The 16846-nt window shown below is 42.3% G+C and overlaps 1 protein-coding gene across 2 annotated transcripts in view; it reads left to right on the plus strand.

The window, feature by feature from the left end:
- The window catches only part of LZTS2 (leucine zipper tumor suppressor 2), a 237343-nt gene that overhangs the window by 21262 nt on the left and 199235 nt on the right, over window positions 1-16846 (plus strand). The window contains exon 1 of one of the 2 annotated variants that reach the window (XM_040361904.1): window positions 9967-10071. The exons of the other annotated variant lie outside the window; for it this stretch is intronic. Within the exon in view, the coding sequence (XP_040217838.1) occupies window positions 10017-10071 (55 nt within the window). The 5' untranslated portion in view covers window positions 9967-10016. Of the gene's footprint in view, window positions 1-9966; window positions 10072-16846 lie in introns of those variants that run through there. 2 annotated transcript variants of the gene reach the window in all.

Consider the following 16846-nt stretch of genomic DNA (forward strand, 5'->3'; position numbering starts at 1 on the left):
CCCGAAGTCGTGCCGCCTAAGTGTGAACCGGCTCTAACGCTCGATGTCCTTCTGTACGTTTTTTCATATATTAGGAATTTTAAAAATAACAATATTTTATAGCACTATTGTTATATGCAGGGTATGGCAAAAAGATGTAAAGTAAATGCAAGCACAGATTGCATTGTCTGTATTGGAGTAATTTCGGTATATAGGGCTAAGTTTTATGAATTATCTAAAGCAGGAGTGTCAAAACTTTTTTCAAAGAGGGCCAGATTTGATCAAGTGAACATGCGTGAGGGCCAACTATTTTGCCTGACATTTTTTTGAACCATTAAAATTAAATGCAAATTAACGAATACGCTGCCCAATGAGAATTCTGTTGCCTTTGCGGCTGTGTGTAGTGAAGAGTCTAAGAATGAGCTTGGGCGTTTTTATTTGGATATACCATATTTATCAGCGTATAACACGCACCTTCATTTTAAGAGGGAAGTTTCAGGAAAAAAATAAAATTTTAAATAATGAACTCAAGGCGTCAGTGCCCATGAATGCAGCCTCACTATTGCCATGAATGCAGCCTCACTATTGCCATGAATGCAGCCTCACTATTGCCATGAATGCATCCTCACCATTGCCGTGAATGCATCCTCTGAATGCAGCCTCAATATTGCCATCAGTGCAGCCGGATCAGTGCCTATCTACTGCCTCGGAGGGGACAGGGAGCTGGGTGGGACAAGTGCCAACGGATTACATACAGAAGAATCTCCTGTTTTCTTGGCGGCCTTCCGATTACAGAGCCTGCCAAGTAAACAGGAGATTCTCCTGTATGTTATCTGACAGCACTCATCCCACCCCCCCTCCCTGTCCCCTCCAAGGCTGCCAGAATGATAAATACGGTATATATCTTTTGTGGCCCCCCCAACGAATCCCAGAGTGCCATGCGGTGCTCTGGGATTCGTTGGGGGCCACAAAAGATATGTACATGTCCATGTCCGTTGTCCTCTGGCTATCCTATCGTGTGTACAAGGCCTTAGACTAAAACTAAATCGAAATTTTCTGCCAAAATGAACATTGATGGGCAGTGCCGTAGAGTAGATGGAGTTGTAGGCCCACACTCCTGTTTCGGGATGGTTGTTTGTTTGACATAGATGGGCTCCAAACCATGAACACCCCCTGCCTTCCACATAATGCAGTTTTAACTTCTCTACACTGGTGGCTTGATGGCAATTCACACTTCCAGCCATGTGACACCCATGCAGACACCCTGACAATAAGGATGGGCTTGGGTAACTAGAATAACTTCCACACCTCCCATCCTGTTCTTGGACCATCATCCTACGCCTTGACTAATTCCATGGTGATTGGATTAAGGTGTATATGCTGCCTGTATAAAAGCTGGGATATGTTCCTGACACTCGTTAGAACTGACAAAGTGGTTTGGATAATTTGCAAAACATCTTCAACTTTACAGAACAAGTCCAGTTGAATGTGAGCAACTCTGACCGGACTTGGATAGATGAGAACCTTCATAGACATCCAGTCAGAGTTGTTCCAGCCACTCGGCAGGATGTGTGATGGTATGATTTCTAATGAATGTTGTTTTATTGGGATGGTCATGTTTTGAATGGGATTTATGTACAGGTCTTGTCGGGCTACATACAGAACAATAGTGTAATGACAGAGGGTGTGACTATGAAGCCATGTATTTATAGTGAATGAACACTGTCTTTTTATATAGCAATTAGGCAAAGTTTTGCTCAAAGTAGTTAGCTGAGATGACGGAACCGCTGTCATTTTCACCTGATGCTTCGCATTCACTGGGGAAATCACGTTTGCTTTTGTTTAAAGTCAATGATGCACACAAAGTCCAACAGGAAGCTTGTTTTTATATTTATTATGACCGTTTGGGATGTGGGGGAACTTTAGAATACCTACTGGACTTTCATCTTGCCATTTTTTTATTTTTTTAAGCAGCTAATTTCACTTCGAGATGATAAATCCCTTTTGACAGAATCCTTAAAGGGGTTGTAAAGGTAAAAAAAAAAATCCCTAAATAGCTTCCTTTTACCTTTAGTGCAGTCCTCCTTCACTTACTTCATCCTTCCATTTTGCTTTTAAATGTCCTTATTTTTTCTGAGAAATCCTCACTTCCTGTTCTTCTGTCTGTAACTCAACACAGTAATGTGAGGCTTTCTCCCTGGTGTGGAGAAAGTCTCTTGAGGGGGCGAGCAGGAGTGTCAGGGCACCCACTAACACACAGCTCCGTTCTCTATCTGCAAAGTAGAGAGCGTCCTGGCCCTCCTGCTCGCCCCCTCGTCCCTCGATCGCGTTACAGAACTGAAGAACAGGGAGATGTCGGTGTAAACACAACATCTCCCCGTCCTTCCCCTGACATGTCAGTGATTGTCTGTTCCCTGTCATTGCGAAACCGCGATCAGTGAGGTGTCATGGCAAGCCACACCCCCTAACAGTTAGAAGCACTCCCCAGTTCAACTCCTTCAGCGCCCCCTACGTGTTGACTCCTTCACTGCCAGTGTAATTTTTACAGTAATCTGCATTTTTTATAGCACTGATCGCTGTAAATATGACAATGGTCCCAAAATGGTGTCAAAAGTGTCCGATGTGTCCACCATAATGTCGCAGTCATGATAAAAAATCGCTGATCGCTGCCATTACTAGTAAAAAAATATATTAATAAAAATGCCATAAAACTATTCAATATTTTGTAGATGCTATAACTTTTGCGCAAACCAAAAATATGTAGAAGAATACGTATCGGCCAAAACTGAGGGGAAAAAAAAGTAATTTTTTTTGTATATTTTTTGGGGGGGAAATACCACCAAAATAAAGCTCTATTTGTGGGGGGAAAAAGGGACGTCAATTTTTTTTTATGAGCCACGTCGCACGACTGCGCAATTGTCAGTCAAAGCAATGCAGTGTCAAATCGCAAAAAGTGGCCTGGTCTTTGGCCAGCAAAATAATCCGGGGCTTAAGTGGTTAAATTGACAGTTTTTTAATGTTTCCTAGGTAATCTGTTAAATCTGGCCACCGAGTCTGATTTGTAAATGGCTGCCTATGATTACTGCTTGTAATTGCGCTTTTTGTTTTATATTAGAATTTTTGTGCTATCCTCTGGGCTACTGGATTTTACAGTGCTGGGTTTAAGTCTTCTGTAGCTCTAGGCCTCTGTTAATGATCATGCTCTTTAATATGGCTGTGCCCTTTCTTTTTACTAATCCGATTACAGAATTTATATAATATTCTAGTGTTTATAAAGAAGATATTGTCTTCCTGTTTCACTGCTGGAGCATTCTGCCACCGTTGCTGAATTTAGCTGCCACCGTTGCTGAATTTAGCTGAACAGACAATGTAGTACCGCTGTGATCCTACCACACATGGGAACTGCTTGTTGCTTCCAATGCCTATCCCTCCACTTTCTAATTTATGGTTGGATTCTTCAACAACAAAAATAAGTAAATTTAAACTGTAAATGGGTTTTGGTGCGGACCTGCCTTGACCTCTGAAACCTACAGGATAATCTGCTACCTGACAGACGTATCATGACTTATACCAAAAAGGATAATTTTACACTTTGTCCATTTTCTTTCTTTTTTTGGATTTTCTTTTTGGCGAAAGATGATTTTTTTTTTGTGTGATCTATAACCTTACATATTTTGAGGTTATGTCAATTTAGTGGTTTGTTGGCTGCACTGTAGAGTGCAATTCAGTTCAGAGCCAGTATGCGTTGCACAAAAGGGTTATATGTACGTGGGCGAGTTGCCACTAGTGGATCAGTATGTCTGGGGAACAATCTAGAAAATATACATACACACTTAAAGTATTCATACCCCTTGAAATTTTCCTTATTTTGTCATGTTGCAACCAAAAACGTAAGGGCCAGTTCACACCAGACGCAGTTCCGTGTGCTTTTTTTTTTTTTTTCTGCACAAAATGCATGCACAGTGTTTTCCATGTATTCTAATGGCTCTAGTTGGCTCTAGTTCACACCATGCAGTCAGTTTCTGCACCAGAACATGACTGCAAGGTGTGAACTAGAGCCATTGGAATACATGGAAAACACTGCATGCATTTTGTGCAGAAAAAATGCACACAAAACTGTACGGAACTGCGTCTGGTGTGAACTGGCCCTTAATGTATTGTATGTGATAGACACATAGTGGCACATAATTGTGAAGTGAAAGGAAAATGATTAATGGTTTTCAAATAAATACCTGAAAAGTGTGGTGTGCATTTGTATTCAGCCCCATTTACTCGGATACCCCTAACTGAAATCTAGTGGAACCAATTGCCTTCAGAAGTCACCTAATTGGTAAGCGGAGTCCACCTGTGTGTAAATCGGGGCCTGACAAAATCCGGTCGCAATTGCGACAAGAAATTGTGACCTGGCGCCCAGAGAAGCTTAGGCCTGCAGAAGGCCGCAAAGCCGCAGCCTCAATTACCGGCCGGCGCGGGCCTGCCGCGATCGCGCCGGGCCCACACCCGCCGGTAATTGAGGCCGCGGCCTTCACAGAAGGCCGCAAATCATGGTTTAGATCGAAGCATATTCATGTGTTAGAATGACCCAATCAAAGTCCAGACCTAAATCCAATTAAGAATCTGTGGCAATACTTAAATTGCTATTCAGACGTTCTCCATCCAATCTGACAGAGCTTGTGCTATTTTTGCAAAGAAGAATGGGCAAAATGTTACTCTAGATGTGCAAAGCTGGTAGAGACATTCCCAAAAAGACTTGCAGCTGTAATTTCAGTGAAAGGAGGTTCTACAAAGTATTGACTAAGGGGGGCTGAATACAAATGCACACCACACTTTTCACATATTTATTTGTCCAAAAAATTGAAAAACATTTATCATTTTCCTTCCACTTCACAATTATGTGCCACTTTGTGTTGGTCTATCGCATAATATTCCAATAAAATACATTTACGTTTTTGGTTGTAACAGAAAATGTGGAAAACCTCTGCAACACATGCACTCTGTAAAGAGTATAGAAATATTGCGTGTTGCTTCTGCAGATAATGCAATCAACTCATTTCTCTAGACCAGCCACAGAGGGCTTCAGCTGAGACTCTCTAGCCAATCGGGTCTCGGGACCTGCGTCGCTTTCTGATTGGCCAGGAGGTGAATCAAGAAGACAATAGCGAATATATTCATTCACTATTGTCACACAAGTTTTTTTTTTTTTTAAAGCCAATTGGAGCCTTAAAAAAAATTCTCTAGTAAGCTGACAACACTGCCCCTGCTGCGCTAAAATCCCAAGTATTGTTGTCAGCCCTACCTGATTTCCCCCTGCTGGACAACAAAATACCCCTCTCCCCCTTATGTTATGGAGATGAGGGAGGCAAAGTGGGGTTGGGGATGTCCTTTTGGGGATGTCTCTACCAGGTTTGCACATCTAGGGCTGGATTCAGGTAGATCTGCGCATTTTTACAGCGGCGCAGCGTATCGTATTTATGCTACACCGCCGTAAGTCAGAGAGGCAAGTGCTGTATTCACAAAGCACTTGCCTCCTAAGTTACGGCGGCGTAGCGTAAATGGGGCCGGCGTAAGCGCGCCTAATTCAAATGAGGATGGGGGGCGTGTTTTATGTTAATTATTGGTGACCCGACGTGATTGACATTTTGTACGAACGGCGCATGCGCCGTCTGTGGAATTTCCCAGTGTGCATTGCTCCAAAGTACGCCGCAAGGACGTCATTGGTTTCGACGTGAACGTAAATTACCTCCAGCCTCATTCACGGACGAGTTACGCAAACGACGTAAAATTTTCTAATTTCGATACAGGAACGACGGCCATACTTAACATTGGCTACGCCACCTAGGGGGCAGCGTTATCTTTACGCGGCGTATCTCTTACGGAAACGGCGTATCTTTACTGCGACGAGCAAGCATACGTTCGTGAATCGGCGTATCTAGTCATTTACATATTCTACACCGAAAACAGAAGCGCCACCTAGCGGCCAGCGGAAAAATTGCACCCTAAGATACGACAGCGCTGGCCGTCGTATCTGAGCTAGGTTTAAGTGTATCTCAGTTTGAGCATACACTTAAACTTACGACGGGCTTAGATTCCAAGTTACGTCTGCGTATCTACTGATACGCCGGCGTAACTCTTTGTGAATCCGGCCCCTAGAGTGACATTTTTGCCCATTCTTCTTTGCAAAAATAGCTCAAGCTCTGTCAGATTGGATGGAAAGCGTCTGTGAACAGCAATTTTCAAGTCTTGCCACCGATTCTTAATTGGATTTAGGTCTGGACATTGATTGGACCATGTCTGGAGCCCACAAATGGGAAAATTATTGGAGACCGGCTTTGTTTTATTCTACACGCCCAACATTTAATGGAACCCTTTTTTTATTTAATTTTTTACATGGAGCTTCAAAAAAAGCTGACTTGTATGTAGATGACTATTTTACATGTTTACACTGTATTTCATTTTGCCTGCAGATATTCTTTTAAAGATGCAGCCATTTTTATTTGCTAATGTGTAATCTGTACATGCCAACGTGACCTCAAACCTTGACTTTTGTCTTGATTGGTAGCTTCAGGGCCAAAACTTAGGCTTTTGTCAGTTTAGGCTCTGGGCCCGTTCTGCCCACAATACTTATGTTCTGTATGATGAATGAGCCCTGTGTAATTTCCAGCTTTATAGCTATAATTTCCCATACATTGTGGGTGATTTAGTGAGATCTGAATAGTCTCCGCACTATTATATTATTGTATGTAGGACAGAAGAGTGCTGTGTCCTTCTTATAGTCAATGGCCTTTTATTCCCACATGTAATGTTGATTAGCAAGAAAATATTCTATTAGTACAGAACATAAATTCAACTTTATTCCTTAAACAGTTTAAAAAGATAAATCTGCATTTGAACTTTCAAATCTTTGAACTTTTTCATAAATTTTTATTATTTTTCTGAAAAGCGTGCGTTTTTTGTTTCTTTTCGTAAAGGGACAACGGCACAGTGTTTTAAGGGGTTATATAGGCAGAATGCCTTACTATTCCCTCAACTAGCATTTATTGCCTAAGTAATATAACTAAACACAACCTAAACACAAGCTTTTTTCATGAATTACTGCCCAAACTGTTTTAAAGTAGGAAACCAACAGCTAAGAGTACTTCCCATATGATCAGCATTACCAGTACTTGTGTTCTTGGCAGCTCATACCCGGTTATTGAATTTACAAGAGGTTCTGGGGTAGTGCCCATTCCCGATACACGGAGCTCACATTACACTCTGGTCGGAAGTCAACTCTGATGTTGCTGGATTTTTGCTTTCTTTAAACCTGTTAACCATTATTTTGATTGAGCTAGTAAGATACAAGGTCTCCTTTGTACCAAGAACCACTGTAACACAATATACCACTCTAACAGCTTTGCACACACTCTTTAGGCGCAAAACGCTTTACCAAGTTGCATTAAAGATAGAAAGCATGAAAATGATGATGTGTGAAAACAATAGAAAAGGCCAATTTGGCTGTGCGCCTTTTCACGGAAAAAATAAGTAAATGGGAGATATTTGTGTTGTGAAGTTTTCATTCTGCTATTGGTAATCTCATGTTCCAGGTGACTTTTTTTTTTTCATCCGCTGAGTTTTTACTAAAGTATTCAACAGGTATACCGATATGTAACAAGTGCCCTTCATTAGGCAGGCCATACATTATGCAATATTCTTTTATTTCATTTGTTAAAACTTCCTATCAATACACTCAGTTTCGATGGGGGAATCCCTCCCCGTAGATCTATTGTGTTTTGCCAGCGGGGGCGCATGTAGAATGCTGACGACTACAGCACTGATTGGGTGAAAAAAACTAACAGGCTGGTTGCACTGAAGTCCATCGATGGATCAACTATAGTACAACCAGCTTTCCCATAGATGGATCAAAATTTGGCTGGTTCCTACTAAACCGGTTTCATCCAGCCTTGAGTTTTTGGGTCTGTCAAAGGTAGTTTTAAGACTCTGGGGGACTCGGGCAGGTTGAGTTATGAGAACACTAAGGCCCCTTTCACATTGGCGGACCGTTCGTCCGTTTATTACAAGTCCGTTTACGGACTTGTAATGCATCCCTATGGGATCGCGTCCGTTAGCGGATGGAGCATCCGCTAACGTCCGCAACCATGTGCGTCCGTCAGGATCCGGTTTTTCGGACGGAAGAAAACACTATTTTTCTTCTGTCCGGCGGAACGGATGAAGACGGACAGACGGTCCATCTTCATCCGATTCCCCATAGGGGAGCGCGGAGGAAAGACAGGGCGGTCTCTGCACAGTGTGCAGGGACCGCCCTGTCCGCCGACAGCTCAGCGGGGATTACGGATGATCCCCGCTGAGCCGACGGACACACACGGAGCGGACACAAAAACGGTCCGTGCGAAAGAGGCCTTAGTCAGCTACTGACAAATTAAAGGCTGTTGGATCAATTGGGCATGTCGGTATAATGCAGAGAGTATTTCTTCTGAGTTTTTGGTGTATGTATAGCGTCTTATCCGTAGTTTTATAGATTTGAATGCAGGGTCCAGGGATTCAGCTAACATTTTTTTTTTTTTTTTTACTTTTAAGGTAGAATTTACGAAGTGTTCTGTAGAGTTGTGTGTTTTTTTTTTTTTTGTTTTCTTTCTTTTCTTTCTTTCCTTTTCCTGTTCGATGAACAACATTGAGCTAATCTGTGTCTAGTTTTGGATTTGTGGGTTTTTGGTAAGGCTCTCTTTTTTATAAGCTTGGCATACTCGGTTTCCTCTGCTATTTCAGCAAAAAGCTAATTGTATGATTTTATCCAGTAAGACCACCTTATGTGCTTCCTAGATTGTGGTTTGGAATACCCCCAGGGAAATGGTGCTAATGTAGTTCTGAACGTGGTATTGCACAGTACTGTAAGTAGCAGGATCTGAAGGGGGGGGGGGGGGAGATTGGTGGCTGGTGCGAAATATTTTGAGGGACGGGCGCAAACTAACGCGACCCCCCCCCCCCCCCGGAGACTATTGCTGGAAGCCCAAAGGAGACTAGTGTGTGTGTGTGTGTGTGTGTGTGTGTATATATATATGTGTGTGTGTGTGTGTGTGTGTATATATATGTGTGTGTGTGTGTGTGTATATATATGTGTGTGTGTGTGTGTGTGTGTGTGTGTATATGTATGTATGTATGTATATATATATATATATATATATATATATATATATGTATATATATATATATATATATATATATATATATATATATATAAATTGCCGTCAGTGGATATGACGGCCTATTTTCTATTTTCTCCCTGTGTGTCCATAGGATGCCAGTCACTCACTCACCAGGCTCATGCGCTCCTGGCTTATCGGACATCTCTATGACCAGCAGTTACCTACCCTCGTAGTTTCGTCCTATGATGTAGACCCGTCTGATGGAGGGACATTGCAGCCACACAGCGACCAGTGCCTCTCGTAGCTCGGGTAGTGGTGATACTCAAAAGGATATGCTCCCCGGTTCCCAGCTCAGCCTGTGCCACCTGTCCTTGGAGGGTGTGCAGCCGATGAGTAGAAGGAGCACGCAGGCGACCAGCCACAGAGAGCCTCGGCTAAGACTCTCTGGGCAATCGGGTCTCAGGACCCTGATTGGCCAGGAGATGAATCAAGACAATAGTGAATATTTCTGGGTGGGCTCTCTGTGCCCTGAGCCAACCCTTTTTTTTAAAGCCAATTAGAGCCTCAAACTCTTATGTGCTTCAAAAAATAAAAAAACTTTTGGAATCCATGCATCGGGCACCCTGCAGGTAGATTAGGTGGGAGGCGCCCCTGTGCCCCATATAGACAGGCAGCCACTGGGGAGGGGGGATCCAAAAGGGACCAGCAATGGTCCATATGTTATGTTGAATTTTGGAGAAAAGTCTAACACAACCATGGTCTGATCATGGATTGGTCAGAGAGGAAGCCGTGACTAGTAAAAGCAATGCAATTTTGTAAACCTATGGTCTATTCGTGAAAACCGTTGCTGGGACTAAAACATATGATTGGTTTTGTTTTCTAGGACTTTTTTATTAAATGCAGCATGTTAGATCAGGCTTGCCATGCAACATTGAAAAGTCTTCTTTTTCAGGTAAGATTAACTCATTTAGGGGGCCTGTTGTATATGCTTAGTGACTTGTTTTAATGGGGCCATTCATCCTGCATAGCTAAATGCTTTACTAGCTAAATCCCTGTTGTCTCTTGTGAAAACACATGCCAGCATATTCTTTGGTGCCAGCTCTGCTCTCTTTGAGCCCACTGCGTACTTCTCCACGTACACACCAAGGGGCACAATTGTGAGGTTGGACAGCGCAGAGATGGTGGCCGCAGGCCTGCCTAGGACCCCTGCTAGAAACTTTCTGGATCTGGCTGCATTGAATTTTGTAAAACACATTATGTACTGACTGTATATTATTTGTGTGTTTAGTGGTTTGTCTGGAAATCAGCTTAAAAATAGCTTTTGCTTTATTGTACTATTTGATTATAGCTGGATTGAGTTCACTTTATGACTCTCACTGATGCAGTGCTTCACATAGAGCATTAACACTGATGGATCTTACTTGATGTCCTGAGTTGCTCTTTTAATTATCATTTAGGAATGGGAAAAGAGCAGTAGTTCCAGTAAAGACTGTTGACATAAGCAGTGTCATTTGTCATTCAGCTGTTTTGCATTTAATATAGACATTTAATGTCTTACATACTGTAATTCTCAAACACACAATTATATCTGTGACATCTCAACTGACACATCACATTTCTAACATTACAAGTGATATTTACTAGATGAAAGATGAAATGGTATTGCCATTTCTGTAAAAGCTTTTTCCATTGGCATTGTAAAATTCTCTGCTTTATATATTTGAGATACTAGAAATCCACATGATCCAGCCTTGTATAGAAGTCCTGCGAGACAGACGTGGTGAGCGGCACCATAGACCCAGCAGTGATAATAACATCCTATTGTAATGTGATATAAGGAGGCCCCTCTGGATATTTAAATTTTTATTATTGCATCATTCCACGGCATAATTCCAGTGATGACTTGACTCCTAAGTTTTTTTCTGGAAGTTTTGATGGACTCTGCAAACTGTAGTGGATAAAAAGTGGTCTTCAAACTCCTTTTGGGGCCATGTCACACTGGCGATTCTTTTTTTTTAACTCAGAAAAAAGGTTTTATTGTGTCAGTAGAATAAAATATACAGCACATATCCGTAACAAAAACATTCGTCACAGCTGAAAACCATACATTGTGCATGAGGAAGGTACAATTGTGCTAAAGAACCAACCATAACATAACGTGACACACAAAAGGGCAACAAAAAGAAAGGGAAAACAATACAAAAAAAAAAAGAAGAAAAAAAAAAGTGGGAGGGGGGAAAGGGATAGGAGAAGCTATGTCAGATGGGCAGGAAGAACCCACCAACCCCATACAACACTGGCAATTCTTCAGCTGTGGGCACCTTGCCAGAGACAGAATCGCCAAAATGCAGCAGTTACTATTCTGCCCCTCCTTGTCTTGACCCTGCCTGGCGGTGCCCTCTCAATGCATCTCCTGGGGCACATGCCCAAAGCCTGCCCCCCCTCTCAGTTTTTTTTATTTGGTTGCTAGTCTCATATCGAAAAAGAGTTTACTAAAGTGATGAAGATTCTCGTACGACAGAATACAATTGAAAGAGATTTTTGTGCTTGTCCCATCGGATAATGTCAGATGAACTGTTGTGATCAGCCTGGGTGTGTGTCCAGGTTGTTTTGACTTTTTTTCAGTCCTTTTTCATGTCTAATTATGGCTGGCTACGTTTGGCGAAACTCATCCAATTTCTATGTACAGACCAACGCCATGCAAAAGTATATAGTTTAGAATGTTTGCATGCTGTACTTTCCATTGTGCAGTGGTATATCTTCTTCTCTTTGGGACTTGGAATTTAAAATGTAGCTGATTTGTTAATTCAACAATGACATTGAAGCTGTTATTTGATTAGAACATTATGTATTGCAATGATGTGACTAATCCAATACTTGGAACCTTCATTACATCATGGCCATCAACTTTGTCCTTAAAGGGGTTGTAAAGGTTTGTTTTTTATTTTCTAAATAGGTTCCTTTAAAGCGGGGGTTCACCCTATATAAAAAGAAATATATATATTTTTTTCCTCTAGCATTAAATTCGGCATAGTAGCACGAGCTACAGTATGCCTGTCTGTATTTTTTTTATCCCCGTACTCACTGTGCTATTGTACATTGAAGATTCCGGGGAATGGGCGTTCCTATGGAGAGAGAAGGTGATTGACGGCCGGCCCTGGCATGTCACGCTTCTCCGGAAATAGCCGAAATAGGCTTGGCTCTTCACGGCGCCTGCGCATAGCCTGTGCGCAGGCGCCGTGAAGAGCCGAGACCTACTCCGGCTGTCTTCGGGGAGCGTGACGTGCCAGAGCCGGCCGTCAATCACCCTCCCTCTTGCTAGGAACGCCCATTCCCCGCGGCAGACGGAATCGTCTATGTACGATATAACAGTGAGTACGGGTTAAAAAAAAAATTAAGACCGGCATACTGTAGCTCGCGCTACTATGCCGAATTTTATGCTGAAATGTTGTTCTGCAGGGTGAACCACCGCTTTAAGTTAGTGCATTGTTGGTTCACTTACCTTTTCCTTCGATTTTCCCTTCTAAATGTTTGTTTTCTTTCGTCTGAATTTCTCACTTCCTGTTCCTCCTCAGTAAACTGTTCTGGCTGACTAACCCCCAGCCAGAACGGCTCGAATGATGGTGGAAAGCTTACTGAGGAGAAACGGGAAGTGAGAAATTCAGACAAAAAAAATAAAAAATTTATAAGGGAAATTGAAGGAAAAGGAAAGTGAACCATCAATGCACTAGCTTAAAGCAGGGTTTGCCAAATTTGCTTGGAATCTAGGAGCCAGCTAAAATAGTTAGGAGCCAGAAAAAAAAAAATGCCCCGTCCCGACGAGCTCGTGCGCAGAAGCGAACACATACGTGAGTAGCGCCGCCATATGTAAACGGTGTTCAAACCACACATGTGAGGTATCGCCGCGATCGTTAGAGCGAGAGCAATACTTTTAGCTCTAGACCTCCTCTGTAACTCAAAACATGCAACCCGTAGAATTTTTTAAACGTCGCCTATGGAGATTTTAAAGGGTAAAAGTTTGTCGACATTCCACGAGCGGACGCAATTTTGAAGCGTGACATGTTGGGTATCAATTTACTCGGCGTAACATTATCTTTCACGATATAAAAAAAAAACTGGGCTAACTTTACCGTTGTCTTATTTTTTTATTAAAAAAAGTGTGTTTTCCCCCCAAAAAAGTGCGCTTGTAAGACCGCTGCGCAAATACGGCGTGACAGAAAGTATTGCAACGATCGCCATTTTATTCTCTAGGGCGTTAGAATAAAAAAATATATATATACCGTATTTATCGGCGTATACGGTGCACTTTTTTGCCCTTAAAATCAGGGCAAAATCGTGGGTGCGCGATATACGCCGATACTCGCTTCCCGCGCTGTGTTTGAATCCGCCGCCGACATATACCGAGCACAGTACACTTGGGTACACTCGGCCAGGCTCGGCTCCCCTCGCGGTTATGCGAGAAGAGCCGGCTCCATTCACTTGCATTGATTTCTTTATGCAGCGCGACTAGGGGCGACCTGAAGTTGGATCCTAAGTCGGAACTGTGTGAATGGGCTGTAACTGTTTGGGTCTGTTTATTCCTGTCCTGAACCACTGTCCGTTATTGTTTTCATATTATTTTCAGGCATGAAGACATTGGCCCATCAGCTGCCATAGATAAAGTTTACAAATTTCATGTTTGGAAAAGTGACCTTATGGCAGCATGTTTGTACTCACGGATCTGCTTGTTAAAGGCAGGAGCTATAACATTACTACTATGTACTCACTCAGGCGGCCTTCTGGCCAGCAGATGTTGGGTTCCGCTGCAGAGATCTGTTGCGTGTTATTTGAGATGTTGGACATCTTATGTAGCAGTACGTCTCTGTTTTCATCATTGAGTCTATGTACACAGTTGTATTCTTTCCAGGAGCTCACTTCCTTAACATGCCTTCATATATGCTTGGTAAAGACACTGAATTACTCTTCACTTTATTTTCATTTCATACAAATGTTTATCATTTTTGTATTTTATTCTTATTTGTTTGTCAATAGAGGAAAGCTTGGAAATTAGGAAGTTTGTTAAAGCTGAGCTGCAGCCAATATTTATTTTTACGTTTCCATGTTTGCTAGTAAGAAAGGATTTCCAATACTGCTGGCGGGTGACAGCGGAAATCTGCTGTTCCATCAAGAGCTATGGAGGGTCCGATTGGGTCCGTCTGAAAGACTGAAAAGTGGACCCGATCGGTCTGTCAGTGTGAAAGGGGCCTTAAAGTTTTAACCACTTCAGCTCTGGAAGATTTGGCTTTCCAATGACCGGGCCATTTTTTGCAATTCGACACTGCGTCGCTTTAACTGGCAACTGCGCGACCTTGCGACGTTGCACCCAAAAAAAATTCTTTTGGTGGTATTTGATCACCTATGCGTTTTTTTTTTTTGCGCTATAAACAGTGACAATTTTGAAAAAAAAAGCAATATTTTTTACTTTTTTTGCTATACTAAATATCCTTTAAAAAAATATATCTAAAAAAAAAAATTTCCTCAGTTTAAGCCGGTTATGTATTCTTATGTATTCTTGTACATATTTTTGGTAAAAAAAAATCACAATAAACGTATATTGTTTTGGTTTGCACAAAAGTTATATAAATATATTTTTTATGGTATTTTTATTATTATTTTTTATTAGTTAAGGCGACGATCTGTTTTTATAGATACTGCGACATTATGGCGGACACATCGGGACGCTTTTGACACCATTTTGAGACAATTGTCATTTATACAGCAATCGGTGCTATAAAAATGCACCGATTACAAATACAAATGGCGGGGAAGGGGTTAAACACTAGGGGGCGATGAAGGGGTTAAGTGTGTCCTAGGGAGTGATTCTAACTGGGGGGGGGGGGGGTTGGGCTACAAGTGACATGACAGTGATCACTGCTTTCGATGACAGGGAGCATTAGATCACTGTCCTGTCACTAGGCAGAACAGGGAAATGCCTTGTTCTGCAGCTTCGGGTGGACATCGAGTCCGCGGGTCCCGCGGGCATGGTCACGGAGCTCACGGTGGCAAATTCAACTTGCGGGTACGTTGCTTTGCACAGCCATGCCATTCTGCCGACATATATCGTCGTTAAGGAGTTGGAAAGTGGTTAAAGGCTGAAGAGGTGTTTTTTTTTTTAACCTTCATGCAGCTGTGCATTAAGGTGAAAAACCATCTGTGTACAGCAAAAAGAAAAGAAAACGAATGTGGCCACTATGTCTAAAAAATTGGTAAGCTGCAATATATGATTTTTTTAAATTTATTTTTATTTTATTTTTTGGGGTTTAACCACTTCCTTACTGGGCACTTAAACCCCTTCCTGACCAGAGGACTTTTTGCGATTCGGCACTGCGTCGCTTTAACTGACAATTGCGCGGTCGTGCGACGTGGCTCGAAAACAAAATTAACGTCCTTTTTTCCCCACAAATAGAGCTTTCTTTTGGTGGTATTTGATCACCTCTGCGGTTTTTATTTTTTGCGCTATAAACAAAAATAGAGCGACAATTTTGAAAAAAAAAAAATATTTTTACTTGTTGCTATAATAAATAGCTCAATTTTTTTTTTTTACGTTTTTTTTTTATCCTCAGTCTAGGCCGATACGTATTCTACATATTTTTAGTAAAAAAAAAAAAAAAAAATCGCAATAAGCGACTGGTTTGCGCAAAAGTTATAGCGCCTACAAAATAAGGGACAGAATTATTATTATTATTTTTTTTTTTTTTTACTAGAAATGGCGGCGATCTGCGATTTTTATTGGGACTGCGACGTTATGGCGGACACATCGGACACTTTTGACACGTTTTTGGCGCCATTCACATTTATACTGCAATCAGTGCTATAAATATGCACTAATTACTGTATACATTTTTTTTTTACTAGAAATGGCGGCGATCTGCGATTTTTATTGGGACTGCAACGTTATGGCGGACACTTTTGACACATTTTTGGCGCCATTCACATTTATACTGCAATCAGTGCTATAAATATGCACTAATTACTGTATAAATGTGACTGGCAGGGAAGGGGTTAACACTAGGGGGTGAGGAAGGGGTTAAATGTGTACCCTAATTAGTGTTCTAACTGTGGGGGAGGGGGGGTGACTGGGGGGGGGTGACCGATCTGTGTCTCTATGTACAAGAGACACAGATCCGTCTCCTCTCTCCCCTGACAGCACCGCTGTCTGCGAGAGCCGGGAATGAGAGATGATCTCATATGTAAACATATGAGATCATCTCTCATTGGCCGCACAGATCGCCTAGGAAACGGCCGCTCCGATTGGCCGTTCACGGCGATCTGTGACTGGCTGTGTCCAAGGGACACGGCCAGCACAGCAGTTCCCCGCTGCGCGCTCGGGAGCGCGCGCGGGGAACGCGAAAAGGGGCGGCCGTAAAAACACGGCCTCCCAGAGAAGTAGAGCCACCCGGCGGCCGTATATAGTCGTACGGCCGTCGGGAAGTGGTTAATACCGCTTTAATGTTAGTGCACTACAACAGTCTGAAGGGGGCCTCAGGCTCCATTTACACTAATGCATTTTTTGATGCATTTTGCAGAAATGCAGGGACATTTTTTAACATGGTTTCCTATGGAACATGTTCGCATCAATGCTTTTTTGTGCCTCTGCGTTTTTGGAAAGGAGCATTTTGCATGTAATAGAATTCAATGGACCCACATCCCACGCAAGTACCGTGTTTTTGCCGCGGTTTGCGTTTTTT

Source organism: Rana temporaria, chromosome 8 (assembly GCF_905171775.1).
Source record: "Rana temporaria chromosome 8, aRanTem1.1, whole genome shotgun sequence".
Lineage (NCBI taxonomy): Eukaryota > Metazoa > Chordata > Amphibia > Anura > Ranidae > Rana > Rana temporaria.